The sequence below is a fragment of the Diospyros lotus genome, chromosome 11 (assembly GCF_014633365.1).
Source record: "Diospyros lotus cultivar Yz01 chromosome 11, ASM1463336v1, whole genome shotgun sequence".
NCBI lineage: Eukaryota > Viridiplantae > Streptophyta > Magnoliopsida > Ericales > Ebenaceae > Diospyros > Diospyros lotus.
Genome location: NC_068348.1, coordinates 27,328,282 through 27,353,846, shown reverse-complemented (window position 1 = coordinate 27,353,846; position 25,565 = coordinate 27,328,282). Strand labels below are relative to the sequence as shown.

The 25,565-nt window shown below is 38.4% G+C and overlaps 2 protein-coding genes across 2 annotated transcripts in view; both read right to left on the bottom strand.

The window, feature by feature from the left end:
• Window positions 1–9,817: 9,817 nt before the first annotated feature.
• LOC127812809 (uncharacterized) lies at window positions 9,818–10,420 on the bottom strand. Its single transcript, XM_052353338.1, has one exon. The coding sequence runs from the start codon at window positions 10,418–10,420 to the stop codon at window positions 9,818–9,820; it is 603 nt and encodes a 200-aa protein (XP_052209298.1).
• LOC127812675 (pentatricopeptide repeat-containing protein At1g77360, mitochondrial-like) overlaps window positions 10,421–25,565 on the bottom strand; it is a 30,542-nt gene continuing 15,397 nt past the window's right edge. Inside the window, exon 2 of the transcript XR_008025979.1 lies at window positions 10,421–12,537. The gene's annotated coding sequence lies outside the window, so the exon portion shown is untranslated. The remainder of the gene's footprint in view (window positions 12,538–25,565) is intronic.

The following is a 25,565-nucleotide window of genomic DNA, read 5'->3' as shown; positions in this document are numbered from 1 at the left end:
TTTTATACAAATGTTATGCCTAAGGAGGAGGCTGACTGGCTCATCAAGAGTGGTAAAGAGACTGAGAAGACCGATTAATCTCGTACCAAGAAATTTGAGTGATTTTTTTTGGAAATTTTTTTCAACGTCACTAAGGGACTCTTCCAAGAGAGCTTTGTAGGTCACTTGAACACAAGAAAACCCCTATTTAGGAGACTCTCGGAGGACATTCTGACCTAGAAGCCGCCTCTCTCCAAATAATGTGAGAGACCCTTCTAAGAGATTATAGATCTCAAGAGACATGTTTTCCAGATATTACTCACACGAGATCATGAAAAAAGAGTTAAACCTACGTCTGATGTGCTTGCTTATAAATCCAAAAGGATCTTCAATATGCTCGCTAAAAAATGTGGCATTTTTGGTATCCTCATAACTATAAATAGAAGATTCTTCATTCGATTAAGATATGTTCAAAACTCTACACTAACTACAGTTCTACTTACTCTATATTTTATTTTCAAAATAAGATACTGACTTAAGTATCGAAGGGCCCACTAACAAACAAATTTATTGTTGTATCTGGACAACAACTATTGATGCAGTCTGTGGGAAATTGATTGAAAAGCCAAAAGTCAGTCTATGATGGCCTAAACAAAAAGCATAACTAATTGACAGAGTCAAGGGAAGCAGGGGTTCAATCTCACGAGAATTAGTTAAGGCCACGAGAGACCCTCTCTTGTCATACCAAACCTCAACAGGCGACCCTCCCTCACTTTATTAGACCTCAATGGAAAACCCTCTCTCGCTTCACCAAATCATAACGAGAGACTCTCTTTCACCCCTTCGAATATTAATAAGAGACTCATTCCCAGATCTTGCAAAAGACTCATCCTACTAGTCTCCCAAGCACGTCCGAACCAGTTCCACTAATGGTTTCCCGTGTAAAATACGAAACCCTCCAACGACGACATGAAAAGGCCATGCAAGCACTCAAGAGATGGAAATGTTGCTACAAAACATTATCCTTCACGATGCACTACCAGTGACATTGAAGAAGCTGGTGCCAAACTCTATCCCTCTCTTAGGAATACAAGAAGATAGCCATTTCCTAGAGGCCACTCACTCAAAGCCGCAAAGGACTCACTCGTGATATCCCCTTCCTCATAAGACTTACTCACGGACTTCCTCTCCTCGCCAAACTTACCCAATGGTTGCCCAATACCGAGAGAAAAGATAAGCCCGTGGCCAACTTAGGGTAAATCGAATGAGTCCTCATAAATAAAAGTACCCTAAGATTGTGAAAAGTATGTCTACAGAAGAAGATTGAGTTCCCCCAAGAGTATTACTGAGGAGGACTCATTAGGTTGAAAATCATTTGATGTTTAATGTCTAAGAAACAACTGGCAAGAGGAGAATGATTGAAGAAGTTTTAGAACAAAAAAGGTTGCTACCTACATCTAAGGATCAACCCAAGAGAATGATTCTCTTTGCCCCAACTATAATGGAGAAGTCCTTACCCAGGAAGTTCAAAATGGCCCAGCTGGCTACATATTCAGGTAAAGGGATGAAATTATGAATCCCTTATGCTATTCCATGGCTGGGAAGATGAAATTATGTGCTGAGTCTTCCACTTGACATTGACAAAACAATATCATTCGACATGGTTTAATGGCTTTCCTGAATAATCAATATCTTGTTTTGAACAACTGAGATCTGAGTTCTGAGATCTGAGTTCATCAAAGCATTCATAATCAACAACTAGAGGAAGAAGGACATAACTTACCTCTCAATATTCGTTAAAGCGGTAAGGAGACCCTTCAACAATACGTGGACAGGTTCCATAATGCAACCTTAGAAATAAGAGACCTATAACTAGGGATAGATGTGGTAGTCGTGCTCTAAGGGACACAATCCACTCCTCTACAAGAATCTTTAGCTTTGGATCAAGTAACGACCCTGACAAATCTATTTATATCAACCAACAAATATATGTTGTAATCTGAAGTAAGGAGAATTGTTGGGATAAATGTGGAGAAAGATAGAAAGTTGAAGAAAGAGACAAAGATGAATGAACATGCCAGAGGCAAGATAAGGCTAGGAAACCGGAGATATCTTCTAGGACATAGTACAGATTGCAACTCCACCATTATACTAGGCTTATTGAGCCAAAAAAGTCTACAAGCCTAGTTGCAATAAAAGGGATTAACCTAATCACTCTCCCAAAGAAGACTGACTGATCCATGAAAAAGAACAAGAAGGCATATTATAGGTACCATGGGACATACAGTCACACAACATATTAGTGCTAGGAGTTGAAAAATCAGATTGAGGCCTTTATTCAAAAAGGCCAATTATGCAGATATGTGCTGGCAGAGGAAAGAGAGACAAAGAGCCTCAAAGGAGGAATGGAGGCTTGAAAGGCAAGAACAACAGGATCATAGGTAGGATGAGAGAAGAAGAGATGATAAGAGAACTCCTAGTTTGAATAATGAGCATACTCACCATGTTATTCATGTCATATCGAGGGGAGAAATTAAGTGGCCGAGAGACTTAGTGATTGAGAGATTAAATGGCCGAGAGACTAAGTTGCTGATAGACTGAGTGGTCGAGAGACTAGTGTGGCTAATAGACTAGAGAGATTGATTGACTTCATATTGAGAGACCCAAGTGACCTTTCCTGGAAGCCTCTCTCAACGTCACCGAGGAACCATTTTCGGAGAGATTCGTAGGTCACTCAATCACAAGAAAATCCCTATTCAAAATACTCTTGTGGGACATCTCTAGACCTAGAGGTTCTTTCTAGACAATGCGAGAGACTATTTCAGAAGACTATAGATCCCAAGAGACAAGATCTCTCGATATTACTCACACGAGATCATGAAAAAAGAGTCAAACCTACCTTTAATGTGCTTGTTTATAAATTCGAAAAGACCTCCAATATGCTTGTCGAAGAATATGACATTTCTAGTATCCTCCTTTCTATAAATAGGAAAACCCCTCTTTGGTTGAGGAATGCTTAGAACTCCACATTGACCACAGTTCTACTCACTCTTTATTCTACTCTCAAATCAAGATACTGACTTAAGCATCAGATGACTCATGCAGAAGGCTCACCCGTGCCTCTAATTGATTTCTTCCTTGTAGATCACCTGCAGACTCTAATCGAGACACTCTCCCACTAACAAACAAATTTATTATTATATCTAAACAAAAACAATGACAAATATACAAGATATTAATATAGAATGTTACAACAAGTGTCAAACTTAAGCATGTAAATAAGATTTTCGTATTTGTTAACTCAACTAAAGTGATTTAGGGTTAATTTTTTACTTTTTCAATTAGCAAGTAAAGAATAAGCATCTGTATTAATATATCACATATATATCCCATTATATAAATCATGTATATTTTAGAATTAGTTCTGTAGCTGGAATATCATTAGTATACATCGATGCTTAGGTCACTCTCTAATTTAGTTGAAGACATAGGAAGTCTTATTTTAATAAATTACAATCGAGTTAATTATATAAAATTAAAACAAACTCAATAAGTCTATACCTTGACGTAAACTTGACAAACGTAATAAAATAGCCAACAGATCTCCATCTTCTCTCATACGTAAGTTGTCATTCTTCTCAAGATTAGACTAAGATTATATGGAGGATTCCTGAGTCTTCTAGAATCAGTGGGTTGGTATTTGTTAACTAGTATTTTATAGATGACAAAGTCTTTTGTCTAAGGTCGGAAGGCTAAAGTTATTAAAATGCCTTTAGTTTAGGGTGTGTCTTTCCTCTTCCTAGTTATATTATTAATAAACACATAGGTTTCTTGCAATCTTAGTTTCCACAAACAGTCAAACAAATAAGCCCATAGACTTTCTGTGTTTTTTTTTTTTTTTTCTAAGTCCCGTTAGACTTTCATTTGTTCCATTGCTTTGTGTTGTGTTATAAGCAAAATTTTATTAAAAGATCAAAAAAATTTTAAGTTTAAAATAACTTTTTAAGTTAAAAGATGTAAATTTTTTCGTACGTAAGAGGAGTCCCACACAACCTGCAAATTAGATAATTTTGACATCTGAATTTTTTTTCAAAAAGATAAACGTCATCTATAAGATATAAATATTATCCAAAATAATTTTAATCTTAATAGGGTTAAGAAAAGTCAAGATAAATGTTATCTGTAGAAATACTAATCTTAGCAAAGTTATGATAGACATTATCTGTAAGAATCTTAACTCTAGACTACTTCATATTACTTCATACTCCTCTATAAATAAATAGACACTTATTTTAGAAAATATACATCTCTAATACTGATTCAATACGGTTTTCATCATCTTCAATATCAAATTTAAGTATCGAAGTATTTGAGCGGGGACCTCCCTACACCCTTTGACTATTTTCCTTTTTCCAGATTCAACCAGTTTGATGATGACTTTTTTAATCAAATAAATTTATTGTTGTATTTTAATAATAACACTTTATTTATTTTCTACTTCTAGAATATTGTTAACCATTTCATAAATTTATTTTGTTTTTTAATGGATGCATGATCCATTTATACCTCTTCCATTAGAAAGATATAGATCCATTTTATTTTTGAAACAAACCGTTTAATACTTAGCCTAAGGCTATGTACCAATGCTTAACAAGAACCAGAGTTAACCAATATGTTGTAGTCATACTTGAGCTTTTATTTTGTTTTGGAGTGTAGCAGATGTTAATGGCATAACTATCACATTCAATGAGGTTGCTCATTATGCCCAACGGTTGCGAAAAGAAAAAACTTAATTGTGGATGTCATCTTTAGACAATTAAGTGCAAATATATTATTAAGGTACTGTTCGTGAATCAAAATATAGATAAAAAAAAGATAGGATATAAAAAATATTCTAGACTTTTATTTTTTTTAATATTTTTGTTAAACTTATACGACGACTTTGAAAAATAAATTACGTAACTTCTTATCTGACATTTTTCCTATATACTTGTCTCTTCTCTCCAAATAAGTATATTTTGGATTTTATAAATAAGAAAAAATAATATATGTATTCGTTAGTACATTCTAAAAATTTATAACAAATAATGTAATAAAAAATTTAAAATATTTCTCAACTTTATCTTGGTTATTCCATATCTTAGTCTGAAAAGCAATTCAAACTTATCTTAATACAATTTTATCTTACTCATTTTAACAAATATTGCCAAAATAAATAACAAACAAGTGTCGTCGAAAGCTCGTATATTAATTGTGTTTGTAATAACACTTTAAACTTAAGAATTTGACTCACGTTAAATGATATTTAATATCATCTTAAATATGATATAATAAACTAATAATACATATTATGAAGAGATATATAATTATAATACAATTTCTAATGTCTAATGTATGATGACAATATTATACAACCACATCAAATATTCTTTTAACAAATAATCATTTTAAATATACTACACAATAGAAACACATGTGACTTTAGAAATGCACACATTTAAGTTTTTAAATAAAATTATTCCATTTACTTCAAAATTGACCATTTGAGTACGAAATCTACGATTATAGGATTAAACTCAATATTTAGAGTGAGTTTGGCGGATACCGGTCAAGATGATGAATTTTTACTAATGTCCTTGTGTTTGGACTCCTAATTAGTTTAAACTATAATAAAAAAAATAAAAATTATGGTAAAATTTATTTATATTTAAGACGTAGATGAAAAAAATAAAAATAAAAGCAAAATTTTCTCCCAAAATAGTCCCACACCAAACTTTATTTCCCTTAAAGGGTTAGAGCAATTGTGTAGGAGAATGTTTATGGTATGGCATATGTGAAAAGATGGGGAGGGCATCAAAAGAATGGATGCCATTCACACACAAGGAGTTATGGGTTCATTGACTTTAGGGTTGATGGATCCTCTTGAAGTCAGTTATGGAACCAATTATAGACATCGATGGTCAATTAGTTGGACCCTATGCATGTGCTGTCGCTGCTTGACTTTTCTTGTCTGGAAAAATGCTACCTTTTATATATAAAAGAATCTTTTACTAAAGATATATAGTATTAACATTTACTATAATTGACAATGTTGAAGAAATAGGAAAGTTCATATCACATAAATGGCCATGTTGGAAGTCTATTAGCTTATAATTTGATCTAGACCAAATGGTTAGATAATGCTTCAAATGATTACAAAAGGTAACACTGCGTTCTCTTTGCATATTTAATTTTTAATTTTTTATTTTGATAGTCTAGTTTCTAAAAATTAAAAATGTATTCTTTTTGTCATTTTAAAAAAATATTTTTTAAAACAGAAAATTATAAAAAACGTTTGTTTTTAAATTTTGAGAAAAAATATTTTATGATATTTTATTCAATAAATTTGATTATTAAATGATAAAATTAACTATTTTTAATAAAATTTTATTATTAAATAAAATAATAAATTTATTTAATAAATTACTAACATTTGAGTGATAATTTATATTAAATATTATTATACATAGTATGTGTAATATACTTAATAATATACTATATGTTATCCTATGTTTTTAATTATAATATAAATATATTATATTTTATCAATTTTAAATAAATATATAATTTTATGTTTGAAATTTAAGAATATTTTTTTTTCCTTTTTAGAGCCAAAACATGAAAAATGAATTGTGTTTTCTATGTTTTGAACTTAGAGATTGTTTTGGCTGAAAACAATCAAAATAATATTTTGTTATTTTGAGTTTTCTTTATAAATTTTTTTCTTGTTTTCGAAAATGCATATTTAAAAATGACAAAGTAAATACATTTTTATTGTTTTAGAAAATTGAAAACTAAAAATGACCTAAAAACAATAAAAAGAACATAGCCTAATATTCTGAATAAAGTATATTTTCAAATTTATTGAGGATAAACAAGATAAATGAGCCTAATCTGAGTAAAAGATAAACACTAAAATATTTCTAAAAGAAAAGAAAGAAAGATAATCATTACAAATATAGCTTGAGGAAAAAACGATCTCCAAAACTTATCTATTAAGTTCTGACTCTAAGATAATTTCTATCTATTAAACCCTTAAACTCAAGGCAATTTCTAAGATTTAAGAGACATAAATTCAAATATAATACCAAGAATTAAAGATAGACATTTTAAGTCTAAACTTTCATAAACTTAAGTCAAGATAAATCACACTTATTTAATAATATCAATTCAATTCAATTCCAAATTCGTAAAACGAAATTCTTTGTGTTATACGGGTGAGGCCAACTATGCTTGTCATCATTTTCGTAGTAAATCTCAACCTAAAATGTATAAAAAGATTCTAAGTAATAAGTCGAAGTTACAAAATTTAACGCTACTCTCATAACTTTTAGTTTTATAAGAATTTTTGTCAACTTAACCATCAAATGACATCCTCTCTGTCAAGACTTAAACAATCATTCTTGTCTTTTGTTCGTGATTATGTGCCAAATCAAGGTGGCACATAATCAAACTCTTATCTAAATCATATAAATTCAATTAATGAAGGTCATGAGCCATAAATGATCAAGCAATTGTCAAACAAATTATTGCAATGGTTTGAAAAAAAAAAAAAAAGCAAGCCGACATAGATGGAGCTGTCTCTCTCCCTTTGCAAAAATACCCTGAAACTTGAGAATTTTAGATAAAATGATAATTAACAATGGAATCAAACAATCAACATTCGACAATCATAACCTCAATAACCCCAAACCAATTCAAGAAAATTGGTTCACCTATGCACACACAGTTTTGTTGCAAGACGGCAGGCCGAGGACAGAGACATGAATTGCCGACAAAAGAACAAAAGAAGCTCTCTCTAACACATGGATGGGCATTGGCAATGCCCATCCAACCAGCCTTATCCAAGCTCCTGTACTAGGCAGAGACATACGAAGTGAGAGAGACAATCAAGCCACTCATAACCAGAAGGTTGGCTAGAAGTTGACAACACGCTATGATTGGGGAGACTAAATTTAAGAAAAATATTATTGATATATCATGACTTACATATCGAGTTATACAATATAACTATAATGTCTAAAATACTTCTCATTTAAGATGGTGAAACGCATAACTAAAATACCCTTCACCTAAGACATTGCGAGACGGTAAGACGCGATGAAGTGAGACGGTGATGCGCAATGGGTATTCTTATTATTTGTGATCCATTATGTAGTTTAAGATGTAAGTCAAAGAGTACCAATAATATGGTACATAAATCCAAAGGTTTTCCCCACCCATTTTGTCTTGCCTGCGCCACCAATAATTCCACATGGCTCAACTCCAACTTCAACCTTGCACATGCATCACAATTTCGCATTTCAAATTTCAAACTTTTATTTAGATGTCATTTGTATTTAGATTTGGGTTTAAGTCTAATTTAAAAATAAAAAAAGAAAAGATAAAAATAAAATTGACTTTAAAAATATTTTATTGGATTTGGGCCCCCCAAAATATTAAGATAGCATTTGAATATCACTTCTATTGTTTGAAAATGACATACATATGTAGGGGTTCTAGTATAATTTACAATTAAAAAGATGAAAGGAATTCATACTAAACTATTTTAATACATACATTACATCGATTACAATATATATATATATCTATACACAATATGTATTTAGGATTGTATACATATATGTGTGTAATTATGTTTTCAGAATTCAAACTTTATGTATTATTAAATATTATATATACCTTAACATTTATTATAAATAAATATGGTATTAACATAATTGTAATATAGAATCCATAATTATAATTATAAACTAGAGGGCTGATTTGTGTTACCCACATTAAAAAAAATAAAAAAATCATTGAATGATGTTTAATAATTATAATTTATTTTTTATTTTTTATTTTTTAATTAAAATTTATAATAAATTAAATCTTGACATAGTGATAAAGTTGTTTTAGAAATCGGCTATTATTTAGATGTTAAAAGTGCAAATTTTGTTAATGTTATTTATTTACATTTTTAAAACAAAATAGACAGAATATTTAAAAAACATATTTTATTAGCATAATTTTATAACACCAAAACATAGTATTTACTTTTATAATAGTAAGTATAAACATAGATATAATATATATATTTATTTATTTATTTATTACAAAATATTAATGTAACAAATTTAAAACGATTGACTACAAATTTATTATATTTATTAAATTTTAAATGAAAGTAATTTAGGATAAAAAATGATATCATAAATATTTTAAATTATAACATCATTTGAAATTTCTCTATCAAATCACAACCAAATCCAAATAACCAATGGGAAAAAAATTCTTGCAAGTAGGACATAAAAAGACTTAAATTGCAGTATTTTAGAGACTGAACTGTTCAACCTTATACTTAAGCTTTTAAATAATATGGTAATTAATAAGTGATCACAATATCAAAGAGAACAAATACTCTCTTTTAAGTTTAGAACAACAATCCCTCAATTTATACCAAGATCCAAGAGAAGAAAAAGTGCATACATAATCTATTTTGTCACCATGGAGGATAAGTATTGAGATAGCTAAGACTATAGTTTCTTCTTAAATATATGAACAATTTGCAGAATTGATCTTTCATTTACTTTCGAGCTGTACGTATAGGACCCATAAAAGTTCTAAGTTGTTTGCAATTACAGATACAGCTGGGTGCTTGGATCTAGCATGACTTTTGCAGAATTTATTCCACCAGACCAAGCAGCTTTGAAGTTGAGGCGGGGAGAGAGCAGAGAGAGCAGAGGCAGAAGAAGAAGAGGCAGAAGAAGAAGAAGAAGAAGAAGAAGACTCATAAAACCCCATTTGAGATAAGATTTCACTTTGTTTTGGAGCTGCAACGAGAGCCTGTACTATTCCTATTTGACAGAATGAAACGGAGTTCACAGTTCAACCGCAACCGGAACTTCACCGAGCCAACAATCCCCACTCTCCACCGGGTTCTGGCTTTCCCCTTCAGCTCGAACACCACTAAATCTTGCTTTATCGACGAGTCCACCTGCCTCATCTGCTCTGGGTCCAGCGGTATCGGGGACGACTCGACCGAGTAGTCGAACTCGACCGAGCTGTTCTTGGGTATCTCGAACGAATCTGCGACCAGCTGCGCTATCTCCAGGCCGTGCAGGCTAAGGAGGAACCCTGCATTGTAGAAGCTAGCATGCGCCCGGGCATTGTCGTTCTCCCACTTCATGCGAATGGTCAATTTGGCGGTGAGTATTCCGGCCCCGTCATAATTGAACACATCGAGTCGCGTGTATGTGATGCTGATGAACGGCACCCTCGGCCGCTCGATGAGATAGCCGATGAACACCGCGATGCCGCCGATGATCACCAGGATCGTTAAGACAGTGCAGACGACGGCAACACACCACACGAAAATGTTGGTGTGCCGCACTCGTTTAAACGGGTGCTGCTGAGGCATGGTGGCGACAACATCCGGCGGAAGGGGGCAGATTTCCTCCTTCTATGTCTGCCTTGGCTGGGTAAAGAGACAAAAATACCAAGGTTCTTGGCTGTAATTTGCAGGAAAGGTTTGGCATCTTCCTTTCCTAGAGGCAAAGCCACCAACAATAAGCTTGTTGCCTCTGCATATCTATTATTATGGAATCTAAAGCCTGTTCACCCTTCAAAAGGAAATACCAAACTTGCAGTGATGCATACAATTCCACCCTTCCCTTTTCCATTCTCAATACATCAGATTGCAGGATGTACCAAAGCCCAAAGATAACAAAAAAAGAAAAACACCATTTTTATACATAGCTTTGGTGAATCAATACCAGCCCAGTAGAATATAATCACAGTAACAGAACCAAAGGATCTTACACTTCAGTGCAGAAGCTCGTCTATTCTCAGAGGTGAACTTTCCAGACCCGAGCATCTGAGAAACTTACCAAATGCAGTCTTCTCTTTCGTCTCTGGATGCTAATTTATTCAGATTTTTGCTCTGCAGTTTTGCGCAACTGTCTCTTAAATCCACGGTCTTCTGTGATCGGTTTTTTAAAAACATCACATTAGTTACATAATTAGAGGAAATAAAATTGATTTCACAATTCTCTAGGCACAAGCTGGCCAGTCGCAGTTCAATTCAAATACATGTTGCGTTCATCCGAAGCTCGGAAAGGAAGATTACATGATCTGCATAGAATGTTGGAGCAGGGAAGATCAAATCCACAAACTCTAGAATCATCAGAACATCAGAACATCAGAATTTGAATGTGCATCCCTTGCACATAACATGTGATTTGAAGGCCTATAGTAAGCCTGTCCATGAAACTAGCATGCTAGAACCACCATGTTTTCGGCAACCTCCGGTTTTCAACCAAATACGTGCCAATTCTTAACTGTTTTCCCCAACTCGGTTGTTTTAAACTTAATTTTGTGAACCCAGACAATTCTGTGAATTTACTGGGCATGGTTGAAATCGTTTGTTGCCAATGGCAATGGCACCATTCACACCATTTACTAAAACTTGCCCGTGTTCCTAGATATGGTTGAGCAACGAGAGCCTTCAATAAGATGCCTTCCCTAGGTTTGTGAAATAAGCACACAACTGCTCGAGTTTGTAGAAAACGATACGAATGCCACGGTTTGAAAAGGCCTCCTAAATGCACTACACTTTGTTTTATGAGGGGCACGGAGGATATTTTCATACACAGCCTTAACCTTTGCTTTAGTAAAGGGGGGCATTCCCCCAACTCAATTTTACCATTCTCGCTTTGACTGCAGTCCCAGCGTGAAGCCTGCAAAGCTAACTCAAGGGATTGTCAGTATAGGTTTGTAGCTACCAGTTTCCATGAGCTTTCTGAGAACCAGGAGTCTTTATGGTTGTGTGAAGTGTTCTATAGCTGCCTCATGGCTGGCAAAGTTCTACACTATGGAATGAATGAATTTGAAATGCAGAGGGTAAAACCCTTTCAACATGCAAATCCAATCTATGAGTAAAGATTTCATGCTGAATAACGTAAAGCAAATCAGAATATGTCACATAACATGTTGCCTGTAATTTAGTTCACTGGTGGTTGAACTGCCAATTTAAGAGTCTACACCTTGCCTTCAGAAACACAATACCCCAAACCGCATCCCCCTCAAATCCCTGTATTTTGGGTAAGATCACAACAGATATGTTGTCTGCTACAACCATAATGCATAAAATTTTATTGCAACCATAACTCATAACAAATTTCAATAGTAACTCAGATTTTGTATAAAGGCTATCCAGAAATGAACCTCTTAATTCAGATTCAAAAGGTCAACAGCCAGCAATAGGGCCACTAGTACCCATGGGAAAACAAACAAAAACAACACAAAATGACAAAAACCCTTCAAGGAAATAACCACAACATCCATGAAAACTTCTGTGGCAATGGACCCTCCAAAACATTCCATCATCAGATTATACAAGTATCTACACAAGCACACAGATTCATGAGAAAGATTACTGATTGTTCCACTGGTACTATGAGCTTCATGTCTGATTGCGCCTATGGAGAATGCTAGTGTCAGCAAGTCAGCACAGCCCCTTCCAAAGTGATGCAGGCACTGAGATATCACCAGACCACCAAAAACAGAGATCAAGAATTTCAGTTGTGAATAAAATTGCTTTGCTACGGTTATGCCTTCAAGTTATCAAATGGGTTAGGCAGGCACCAAACGCAACATGTTTGGCATGTTTTTTGGCCAAATACGGATCACCCTTGACATTAGAGGTTATGACATAAATTTGCTCAGAGACTGTTGTAGATTGTTTAGCAACTGGATGGTGCACTTTCAACAAGAAGCAACACCTTGTTAAGTTAAGCTGGTTATCTTAGGCTCTGCAGTTCAAGGCCTCAAGACGGTAGTATGAACAAATTTACAAGCATGGCACAACAATAAGAAGAAAGATTGAAGTCTATTGACTACGCATATATTGGCTAGCACATCAGCAACTAGTATTAGCCTAGGGGAGCCTTGGATGCAGAAGAATTTTGAGTTGAGGTGACCAGCCTTCAACAAGACCTTTAATTTGCCAACAATTGTGCCTATGCCTTGACACGGCTTGTGGTAAGCAAGGAGAAGGTAGCCAAATATAGCCAATTATGTCGATGGTGACTGAAGTGCCATGTGAGGGAGCCATATCTTGTGCCTATGTGGTGCTTGAGATACCAATAAGCCAGAAAACTTCCCCTTTCACAATGACCAATTATTTAGGATAGTTCATGCCAGGAAGGGGCAGAATGTATCAATGAAAACCATGCGCTTGACACTTGATGACAATTTGTGGCACATCAAGTACAGCAATTACAAGAGAAATTTCAAATTAGAACATGGCAGGTGCTTAAGCAAGAGCTCAAGCTACTTCTTCCTCAAAAATATGAAGTATACCACTTGGCATGAGCTTGACTCGTGCAAGCACAAACTGAGACAACATCCTGCAATTCCCAACACTAACACTTGACATCCACAACATGCCAAAAGAAAAAAGGACACAATTCAATTTTCTTGTGAACGATGTATGCTACTTAAAAACACATTAGTCTTTGGTCCCAGACAAAAGTATGGCATGTGGTGAAAAGCTTTAAGAATATACCAAACCGAAGAGTAGACACTTGTGCAAGGTCTTCTATAAAGGGACAATTTGATGACAGAAATAAGAACTAAAAGTTAAGGGAAGGGATCCTACAGACGTAAAAAGCCAATGGGTAATATTTCATGCTTTCTATGTGGCAAGATCCATAGGGGGGGGAGTGTCCCCAACACAAGAGATTGAATACGCATACAAAGAGCAATAGCAAAGACATAGAACACACTTAATCTAGGGAAACTCAAGAGATAGGACTCCAACCTAAGGTAGGACCTTCAACATAGTTAATGTTATCAAGTAGGTCTTAATCTCCAAAGCCAAGAAGGCATGGATTTTGATTCCAAGCCACTCCATTTGGAAGGGAAGTTGGGGAAGCTCACGAAGAAGAAATGGGAAGAGCTCCCTCAAGTGGTTACATTTGAACAAGCAGCCTAAATGCACTTGTTAACAATAATACATCCCACAACTTTCTGGTTAAAACAAAGGTCGAATAATTGGGGTCGTCATGGGAAAAAGACTCAAACTTCTACTAATGTAATGATTCAACAACCCAAGCAATGTACAATGTCACAGAGAGAATTCTTATGAGAGTAAACTCAAGGAAGGGGTGAATAGGCATCACAACACCACCCATGAATGAACTTAAAAGAATACAAATACCCTAAAAAGAGTCAAAAATTGTAAACAAGGTTCCCAATATAAAAAATGGGGGGAAAGTTTAAATAAAATGTTGTTGAATCCTCTTATTCTCATGCCAAATTGTCACGAGAAGGGACCCGTTACCATATCTCATTTCACTTTTATTTAACTTTTACTACTGTAATTACTAATGTAGAGGTTAGTTCCCACCATGAGCAAGGAGGTTAGGACATAGTTTTGAAAGCCATGAAGCGCAGCGAGGCGCGAGGCACAAGAGGCAATGCATGTCTTTGCGAAACAAGGCCCACCTTTTAGAAAAAAACTCAATCTTGTAAAATCATAAAAAACTATCAAATTATCAATAATAACACATGCATACCATTAATGAATCATTATCTTCAAATTCTAAACTAACAACATCAAAGTTGATTCATTCATCATGCAAATTCTAAACTAGAAACATCACCAAAGTTCAAACTTAAAGTCTCAAACTCAAACAAGTACCAATCATCATGCAAAATTCTAAACAAACATATAAACACTACAAGTCCACAATCAATAAAGAGGTTTTAATCAATCATCTTCAAGGAGATCATCAACATCAAGGTCAATATCTTCATCATCCCCTTCAATCACCCCTTCATCTTCTTCTTCCTATCACAATTCTTCTCCCTCTTGCAAGTCTCCATCATCTTCGGTCTCTGTCTCACTTTCCTCCTCCTCTTCAATCACCTAAGTTACTCGCCGCTTTGAAGTCGAAGTCGAAGTTGAACCCGATTGTGATCGAGTTTGTTTAATACATTAGATAGATACATTAGGTCTTTTTCTACTTTGAGGCAACTCATCATCATCATCATCATACCCTTCACCAAATTGAAAATCATCATCTAATGATGTCATATTTCGCTCATCCTTGTTATTCTTCTTCTTTTGCATGTACTCTCTAATCTCTTATTTTACTGATAGAGGACATTTTGGACAAGCTTTAGTACTCTCCTCAATCAATAAACACTACAAGTCCACAATCAAAAAAATGTTTTCATTTTGAAAAATATTATTTTTTTTTAAGTCTGGAAGATTAGCGTATTTTTCTAAGTTTGGAAGATTAGTGCATTATAAGGAGACATATAAGAAAATGTTTTCATTTTGAAAAACTATCTCCCAGTATTTTGATAGCTAATATTCATTGTTATTAAAATAATTTTTAATGAATTTTTTAAAAAATAGTTGGTATGTATTTTGGGGGTGGTAAAATCCCTAAATCCTGAATTTGTACTAAAATCAAAATTCTATTTTCTTATTGTTATGAATTTTTATTTTTTTAGATATTTTTATTGAATCCAAATGGGGGGTACTTTCTTATTTATATTTATATATTAAAGTAAATGGAAGGTAAAACATAAATTAAAAAAAAATGTGGACATTTACTTAAACTAAAGAAATGTAAATATGTTATGTTGTAATGTATACATGCTGGAACTGAGAAGAGGGGAGACTGGAGAGGAGAGGAAGAGAGGATGTAGGCGCAGTTGGAGTCGGGAGGAAGATGGAGTGAGGAGCGAATTGGGTAGGTTTTATGAGGCGCACCTCACCGTGCGAGGCGAGGGCCTCGCTGAAATCGCCTCGCCTCGGCCCAGGCGAGGCGCCAAACTAGCGCCTTAAGGTGCCTTGCGCCTAGGCGTGCACCTAGGCGCGCCTTTAACAACTATGGGTTAGGAGAGTATCAAGTTTGTTATAGCTGTAAGGGTGTAGGTCCCACCCTGGCAAGAGAATCTATTAGGACCCCCATTAAACAAACTTATCAGAGAAGAAAGGAGGGGGAAAGTGGTGGGGACTAGAGGGGCAACCAAGTAAAATGACACAAGGGTAAAAGAGTCACAAGTTAGTTAGAAGGGAATAATTGGGCATGTGGTTGGAACGAGCAAAGAAGGTATAAAAGGGAGGAGAGAAAGAGAGAGGGGGATCTAGAAAATTTGTTGGAGAAGTTATGGGAGAGAGGCCCTCTCGAATAGGCCTATTTTTGTCTTCTTTCATTGTATTCGTTTATATCCATTGCTAAGGCTACTGAAATTGAGGAATTCCTACTGTTTTAGAACAAAAATTCAATCAATTGTGTAAAAGTTTTATCATTCTGGTATCAGAGCATTGATCCATGAGAATATCCATTTCTAAGAGAGTGGGGGAGCTGGAAGGAAGACTGGAGACTTATCATGTAATATCCCGAAATTTGGGAATTAAATAAAAGATTATTAATTTGGTCGGAGCAATTAATAATTGTTAAATATTTTTGGGTTTAAGAGAATTATTAATTATTAATTATGGTGTTTGTGGAGATTATTGAATATTTGTGGGTTAAAAAGGCAATATTAAATTGTTTGGGTATTTGGAGAATTAAGTAAAATGCTTATTTATGTTATTTTGAGGAAATAATTATTTATTGGAGAATATTTAGGAAAAGATTAAAATAAAGTAAGTTGGGAGAATTTCTGGAATGTTTGATGTATAAGTGTAATAAAGGAAATAAGAGTTAGGGGTGTATGTGTAGGTTTTTGGAAGTTGTGGGTTTAAGTGTAGATTTTCGGAAGTGGCAGGAAGTCACTATAAAATTAATTAAGTGTGTCTATGTTACCAAGGAAGCAGCCAGCCCAGTGGCCGCGTGCGCGTGGGTGCTGGCGTGAGGCGCGGGATCGAGCCAAGGGAGGGACGCGCGCGCGCTGGGGAAGGAATTAATTGTTTTGGGCAGCAAGGGGGCGCTGAAATGGCGCCGTTTTGGGGCTCCATTGCGCGACCACGTGGCGCGCGCTGGTGCGACCGCACGGCCGCTCCTTTGCCTTTCATTTTTGCACGAAATTTAAGGTTAAATTAGCCATATTTTTGGGCCGAATTCTGCTGCTATTAAAGCTTCAATTGAAGCTTAATTGAGGGTTAAAAACAGAAAGCAATTGGGAGAGAAACTAGGGGCGAGGCAGCGGCGAAGAAGAGGAAAATTAGAAGAAAATATTCAAAAATTAATTTTATGCCGTGCAATTGAAGATCCGAAGAGCGAGGTAAGTTAGCTAGCGTGTATTAAACATTTTCTACGGATTAAATCGTACTTTTAGACTGTATTTTGGTTTATTTTAGTGTTAATATTATTTTGCAATGCGCGGGCATTTAAGGCTAGAAATCTACAAAATAAGGCAAGCTCCTAACCCTCCTCTCGCATTATTTATTTCCCACGAAAGTCTTCGAGGTTTCTTATACTCTAACCCCTCCCTCACCATGACTCGGTTCTACGCACAAATAATAATAATCCGCGTAGTAACCATTTTATGACTTTTATTTTATTAATGAGTTTATTGTTAATGGGATAAGCTAAGTAAGGATGTCATGGCGTCTTTTATATCGACCGTCACAGAGCTTCGTATCGCTCCGCCTCTCTTGGGAATGATGCCGAACCCGTTGGGGTTAGTTTCTTAGAGAAATTGGTTATGGTCAGAATTAGGAGAATGTGCTAAAGAGTCTATTATGTATGTTGAGATGGTTTTATGTGAATGAAAAGTAATGAGAATGGTATTACGATGTTATGTGGTTATGTATATGAAGAGTTATGAGTTATGGAAAAATGTTATGTAAAGTTAAGCTAGGAAGATATAAAGTCAATAGTGTCAGTAAGCGTGTCTAAGGGTATGGGTACAAAGCCACTGACTGTTGACCGTGGGTCGTGACAGTTGATGGCTGAATGTATGGGCGTCAGTCATCGGTTGTTACGATAAGCGCTAGACGGCCAGAAGAGCTGGTACTCTAGATTCTCGCCTTGGTTTGTGCATTTCATGATGTGTGTGCAACAAGGGGCTGGGTTGCATTCACGTGGGGACATGCTTTGTGTGTGATGGGATGTATGAGCATTTGCATGACCCGGTTGGTCTAAGAGCCAATTTGGGTACCCTAGGTGAGCATATGCATTTAGAGCATGTTGCATGTGTGTATTCCTATGTGAGGCGTAGCAGGGCCTGATGCTTGGTTTATGGGGGACTTGTCATCACGTTTATGCTACAACGGCCATTGCATTTCTTACGTGTTGCATTGCATGATTTTATTATTATTGTTTCTCTGGACGAGAGTACCATGCTAGGCGTCGGGAGTACCGACTTATGTCAGGATGTAACGAGTATCAGGAAAAGACCGGGGGTTAGAGTCCCACGGCAACAACAAGACCGGGGGTTAGAGTCCCACGGCAATAACAAGACCGGGGGGTTAGAGTCCCACAGCAACGGAAGGATAAGACGACAAAGACAAGGAAACTGAGGTGGAAGGGAAATGAAATGGTGGCCTATGTTAGGCTACAACAGGTTTGTATGCGGGACCTGGGTGCCAATGTGTGACTTATGTGGGCCCCTGGTTCCTTATGTGCAGTTAACTTTATGTTATGCATGTAGAAGTAAGATATGCATGGATCATGACATGGCGTGATTACATTGGCATGAATTGCATGGGGTGTCATGGAAAGAGTCCTATCCTAAGCCCTCAGCCTTTCTTTCTAGAGCTTGCTGGGTCTCACGACTCATGTTGTTTTCCATCATTCCAGGTAAGAGAAACGCCTGTGATAACAGGTACGTGCAGCAGGGTTTGGGTCCAGGCCGTCAAGTCATGGTAGCATGTGCAGAGCTCTCCCGAAACTAGATCCTGGGTGTCGTACTTCTGTTAAGGTTATTGTTAATGCTTACGTTGGATGAAAGTAATGATTTATGTTTGTGAGATGGAGGCATGTTATGTAAGCCCAGGTGGGCCCAAGTAATGAAAGGTTTGTAAAAATGTTTATGAGATTTTATAAAGAATTATGTGTGTTGTAGGTGCGTCATTGTTCGATATCATTTTAATAATGACCCTCTTACGGATCCTCTTTGTGCACGAGGAGGCTCTGGGAGGCGGGCCGTTACATATCAACAACAGATAGAAGGACGAATGGAGAGATTGCAAAGTCGGGTTGGATTTTATGAGGAATGAATTCCAAAAGGTGCATAACATAGAGAAGAACATGACAATGATGTTGGACCAATTCAACTTACTGATAGAGAATTGGGAGGCACAGGAGAAGGATAGGAAGGGGAAACAAGGTGAGGACAACATACCCTGGTGTTCTTCTTTTACAGTGGATGAGATGATGGGGGTGGGAGAACGGGCAAGAGACAAAGGCGGAGTGACCGAAGGCTTCAGAAGACTGGAGACGAGGGGTCGACGCTTGGAGATGCCCCTATTTGAGGGAGATGACCTTGATGAGTGGGTCTTTAAGGCGGAGAGTTACTTCGCCGTAAACTGATTGACCGACGCAGAGAAACTGGACTCGGCAACGCTCTGTTTTGAACAGTGTTCTAAAATGCGACCAAGGCAGCCACCTAGGCACTGCCCAGGCGCTAGGCGGCCCTTAGCCGCCACGATTAAGCCTTAACCAACACCCTAGGCGCCAGGCCGATTAATCCAGCCCGATTGGCGCCTAGCCGCCTGGGTCAAGCGAGGCATGGGCAGCCTACCTACCTGGGTCGCGCGGCCTGGACGCTGCGATTTGTAAGAGCCGCGTAGAGATGGACGAAGGTGCCTACCTACCTGGGTCACACGCAGCCTGGCCGCTGCGATTTGTAAGAGCCGCGTAGAGATGGTGGACGAAGGTGCCTACCTATCTAGGTCGCACGCGGTCTGGCCGCTACGATTTTTAAGAGCCGTGTAGAGATGGTGGACGAAGGTGCCTACCTACCTAGTTCGCACGCGGCCTGGCCGTTACAATTTGTAAGAGCCGTGTAGAGATGGTGGATGAAGGTACCTACCTACCTGGGTCGGCGGCCTGGCCATTGTGATTTGTAAGAGCAGTGTAGAGATGGTGGACGAAGTGTCCACGCCTTTGAAGCTCAAGAACACACCATAACTATCGCTACTCAGAGATGCGGAAGAGGAGGGGGCAGGCTCTTTACCTCTTATAGTAGTAGTCATTGAACAGAGGGAGCAGAGAAGAATGAAACTCATCTGGGAGACAACAGATTTAAGGGGGGGGGGGGGGGGGGGGGGGGAGAGAGACCAAACACCAAAGTAAACCAAAGCAGTGGTCAAAAAGCACATGTTGAATGGGCAACAACTAGGAAATTTGGGAGAAATTTGTGGGAAAAAAGTCAAGAAAAGTACATTTCATGGGTTAAATTATTGTTAATATATAATTTAATTTGTGTGTGAATTACTATTAGATGAAAGCACAAAATAATGTAGGGAAGCAACAAATGTTACAAAATAATTCAGGTTTATGTGCTGAAAATAGCAATTTTCCTAAGCTCCGCCTAAGCCCTGCCTAGGCGCTAGGCCTTGGTTTGGCGCTCGACTAGCGCCTTTTAGAACACTGGTTTTGAAGGGGCTACTCTCGCCTGGTTTTAATGGGAGCAAAGGCGACGTCGAGTAAGGAGTTGGGAAGAGCTCAAGGCAATGCTAGTAAGTCGATTCCGATCGACTCAAGAAGGCATCGCGAAGGAGAGGTTCCTCACGCTTAGGCAATCGAGGTCCATCAAGGACTACTGCCTCTGTTTTGAGACTCTAGCCTCATCCTTGAAGAGTTGCCAGAAGCGTTCCTAGAGGGTCATTTTATAAATGACCTGAGGCCGAATATCCCGGCGAAGATGAGGGTACTACGGCCAAACGAACTAGAACAGATGATGGAGCTAGCCCAATGGATCGAGGAGAGGAATCGGGTCTTCCGTGGAGGTTATTTTTTATCAAGCCCAACTCGGGTATCGACCCCTTCCACCCCAACAACAAACCCTCAGTTGGTGGTGCTTCGACCCCCTCTACTAGCACCGCCGAAGTCGGCGACAACCAGCCCTGCCTCCTCACATCAGCCACCAGCCGTAGGTAAGTGGAGCACTCCCCCTTTCAAGAAGTTGAGTGAGAGTGAGTTGCAGGCCAAACGAGCGAAGGGGTTATGTTTCCATTATGACGAGAAGTGTTCGGTGGGCCATAAATGCAAGAATAGGGAGCTGCAAGTAATGGTGATTTATGAGGAGGAAAGGGATGAGGAAGAAGATGTAGAGGAGGTCTAAACAGGGGATGATTTAGGGAAAAGGAGAGACCCAGTCAAATTAAGGGAAGTGGTGGAGCTATCCCTCAACTCGGTAATGAGATTAACTCCTCCACAAACCATGAACGTAAAAGGGAAAGTGGGGGGACAAGAGGTGGTCTTAATTGATAGCGGGGATTCCCATAATTTTATAGCAGCTAAATTGGTGTAGAAATTAGGGCTGACATGGACACAAACAAGGGGATATGGGGTGATCATGGGGTCGGGCATGGCTATTCAAGGGGCGGGAGTGTGTAAGGGGGTAGTCTTAACGCTGCAAAATATGGAAATAAAGGAGGATTTTCTGCCATTGGAGCTGGGGAGTTCAAATGTGATCCTCGGAATGAAATAGTTGGCTTCCCTAGGGGAGACCCAAGTTGATTGGGGCTCATTGATAATGAGATTTTAAGGTGGGGGGGGGGGGGGGGGGCACCGTGACACTACACGGAGATCCCAACCTTAATAAGACCTTGGTAACATTGAAATCGATGATGAGGGCATTTAGAGAAAATGGAGAAGGGGTGCTACTTGAATTGAGGAGTTTGACTACTGCGGAAAACAAAGTTGGAGGGGCTGTTCCAAACAGCTTACAGGAGTTGCTCGCAAAGTTCAAACAGGTGTGTGTGTGTGTGTGTGTGGGGGGGGGGGGGGGGGGGGGGGGAGTCTTCCCCCGCACCAAAAGCGGGACCATGCGATTACACTGCAACTGGGGGTGCCACCAATGAATGTTCGGCCTCATCGGTATCCCCACTTTCAGAAAAATGAGATTGAAAGGCTGGTTAGGGAGATGTTGGCAGCCGAGTTTATCAGGCCGAGTGTAAGTCCATTTTCCAGCTCGGTATTGTTTAGTCAAGAAGAAAGACGGAGGCTGGAGATTTTGAGTTGACTACAGAACGTTAAACAAGGTAACCATTCTCGATAGATTTCCCATTCAAATTATTGAAGAATTATTGGATGAATTGAATGGGGCTACTATTTTTTCTAAGTTGGACTTAAAATCGAGGTATCATCAAATACGAATCAATCTTAAGGACATTCCTAAGACTGTCTTTCGCAGACATGAGGGACATCATGAATTATTGGTTATGCCGTTTGGGTTAACCAATGCCCCACCACATTTCAATCATTGATGAATGAGATCTTTAAGGAGCAGTTAAGGCAATTTGTTTTGGTATTTTTTTATGGACATTCTGGTTTACAATAGGGATATGGCTAAGCATAAGGAACATTTAAGGTGTGTTTTGGGGCTGCTAGTAGTGCATCGACTGTATTCTAATGCGAAGAAATGTCAGTTTGGGCAACGAGAGGTTGAGTACTCAGGACACATCATTTCTGACGAAGGGGTGGCTGCGAATAACTCCAAAATTAAGGCAGTCATGGAATGGCCTAGTCCTAAATCCTTACGGGAGCTTCAGGGGTTCTTGGGTCTTATGGGGTATTATCGGAGGTTTGTGAAGAATTATGGGAAACTAGCTTGGCCATTAACAGATTGCCTTAGGAAGGGGAATTTTTTATGGGATGAGTTGGCAAAATAGGCCTTCCAATCTCTTAAGAGAGTCATGACAGAACTTCCAGTGTTGGCCTTACCATATTTTTCCAAGGAATTCGTTGTGAAGACTGACGCATCCGAGCACGATTTGGGAGTTGTTTTGATGCAGGAGCAGCGAGCTATCGCTTTTTTCAACCATTCCCTAAATCCTAAAGATCGACAGGGGTCGGTGTATGAGAGAGAGCTAATGGCCATGGTATTTGCAATGGGGAAGTGGAGACACTATTTGATTGGGTGGAAATTTGTTATTTGGACAGACCAACGAAGCTTAAAGTTTTTAATAGAACAAAGGATGTTCAATCCGAAGTGTCAAAAATGGGTCATGAAGTTAATGGGATATGATTGTGAGATTCAATATCGACTCGGGTTGGAGAACCGGGCAGTGGATGCCCTCTCACGCCTCTAATCTCCCGTTTCATTATTGACTCTCATCATTCCCTGGGTGGTGCAACTTGATCAACTTAAGAAAGAGGTGAAGGAGGATGCGACGCTTCAACTCATAGTTAAGGAGGTGAAGGTTGATCCCACTAAAAAAACTTGGGTTTACCCTGGTAGATGGTCAATTACTGTTCAAAGGGAAGTTATATCTACCTAAAGGCTCCACCTTGATTCCTTTAATGCTAAAAAAGGGGCATGATGGGTGGATTGGAGGCTATTCCGAGGTTCTCAAGACCTATAAAAGGATCTCCTTGAACGTGTATTGGGTGGGGATGAAGAGGGATATTCAACAATATGTTCGTAATTGCCCTGTGTGCCAACAGAATAAGTATGAAGCGTTATCACCTGGTGGGTTGCTGCAGCCGCTTCTAATTCCGCGCCAAATTTGGGAGGACGTGTCTATGGATTTCATTGAAGGGCTGCCAAGATCGGGGGGAGGGATACAATATTGGTGGTGGTTGATCGGTTAAGCAAATACAAACATTTCATTGTTGTAAAACACCCATTCACAGCAGCAGATATTTGTGAAGGAGGTTGTCGAGCTACATGGGGTTCCAAACTCTATCGTCTCCAGTAGAGATAAAATTTTTGTTAGTCATTTTTGGGAGGAGCTAATCCGATTGCAGGGCACTCAATTGAACAGGAGCAGCTCCTACCACTCACAATTTGATGGACAAACGGAGGTCTTAAACTGCACCTTGGAGACCTATCTTCGTAGTTTTTGTACATCCAAACCTAAGGCGTGGTGCAGCTGGTTGCCATGGGCCAAATATTGGTACAATACTTCCTTTCATGCATCCTCAAAATTAACTCCGTTCCAGATTGTCCATGGGCGTGAACCTCCCCCATTATTGAGATTTGAGAGGGGTACTACAGCAGTTTCTGCAATGGAACAACAACTGTTGGAGCGGGACTCAACTCTCAATTAATTGCAGTCCCAACTGTTAAAGGCTCAAGTTCGGATGAAAGAAATAGCAGATAAGAAGCAGCGAGATGCGCAGTTTAACGTGGGTGATATGGTTTATGTAAAAATTCAGCCCAATCAGCAAAAGATGCTGGCGAAGAGACTAAATGAGAAGTTATCACGAAGGTTCTATGGGCCTTTTCTAGTGGAGAGGAGGATCGAAAGTGTGGCCTACAAGATGACCTTACCACCTTCTAGTGCTATCCACCCCGTGTTCCATATGTCGCAGCTACGCAAGGAGGAAGGAGCAATTAGGGAAACCCTACAAATTCCTGATCAACTTTTAGTTGAGCTGGAAATAAATGTGTCACCGAAATTTCTGTTGGGAATAAGGCCAGGCACAAGGGAAAATGTAAGGAACCTTGATGTCCTTATTCAATGGAAGGGGTTGCCCTCATTGGAAGTAACATGGGAGCCTTACCATCATATTCTACTTCAATTTCCAGAATTCCACCTTGAGGACATGGTGAGACTTATGGGCAGGAGTGTTGTTAGAACCCCCATTAAACAAAATTATCAGAGAAGAAAGAAGGAGGGGCAAAGTGGTGGGGACCAAAGGGCAACCAAGTAAAATGACTCAAGGGTAAAAGAGTCAACAAGTTATTTAAAAGGGAATAATCGGGCATGTGGCTGGAACGAGCAAAGGAGAAGGTATAAAAGGGAGGACAAAAAGAGAGGGATCTGGAAAATTTGTTGGAGAAGTCATGGGAGAAAGAGGCCCTCTCAAATAGGCCAATTTTTGTCTTCTTTCATTGTATTCATTTATATCCATTGCTGAGGCTACTATTGTTTTAGAACATAAATTCAATCAATTGTGTAAAGGTTTTATCAGAATCTTCTCCTCTCAAACGCCTTGTATGTATTCTCCCCATCCTTGGGAAGGATTTTGGTTAACGAGAATATTAGAATTTTGCATCATCTCCCTCTTTTCTCTTTGTTCTCCCTCATTCTTTCTCTCCTCTCTATTTTATCTCTGTTTTCTACTCTCTGTTCGGGTGTTTGATCCTTCTAATTCTCATCGGATTGGAAGGAAGGGAATTGTCGGCCTTAGACCGTGACAATCTTGGTATCAGAGCCAGGATTCTCGATCGGTGCCCTGTTCAGAGGTGTGATGGCGGAAGGAACTTGCATGAAGAACCTGGAGTCGCAGCTACAGCAAGTCAGCTCGACGATGAACGACTTCCAAAACCGAGTAGATCAACTAGAGTTTAGGGCTACTCGAAACCATGAGGCAATCGTGGCCATTGATCGCAAATTGGAGAGTTCCACGGAGGGACTAGAGCGGAGGTTGGAAGGGTCGATCACGTGAGTACAAGAAGAGTTGGGAGCTCAAATGCAGCAG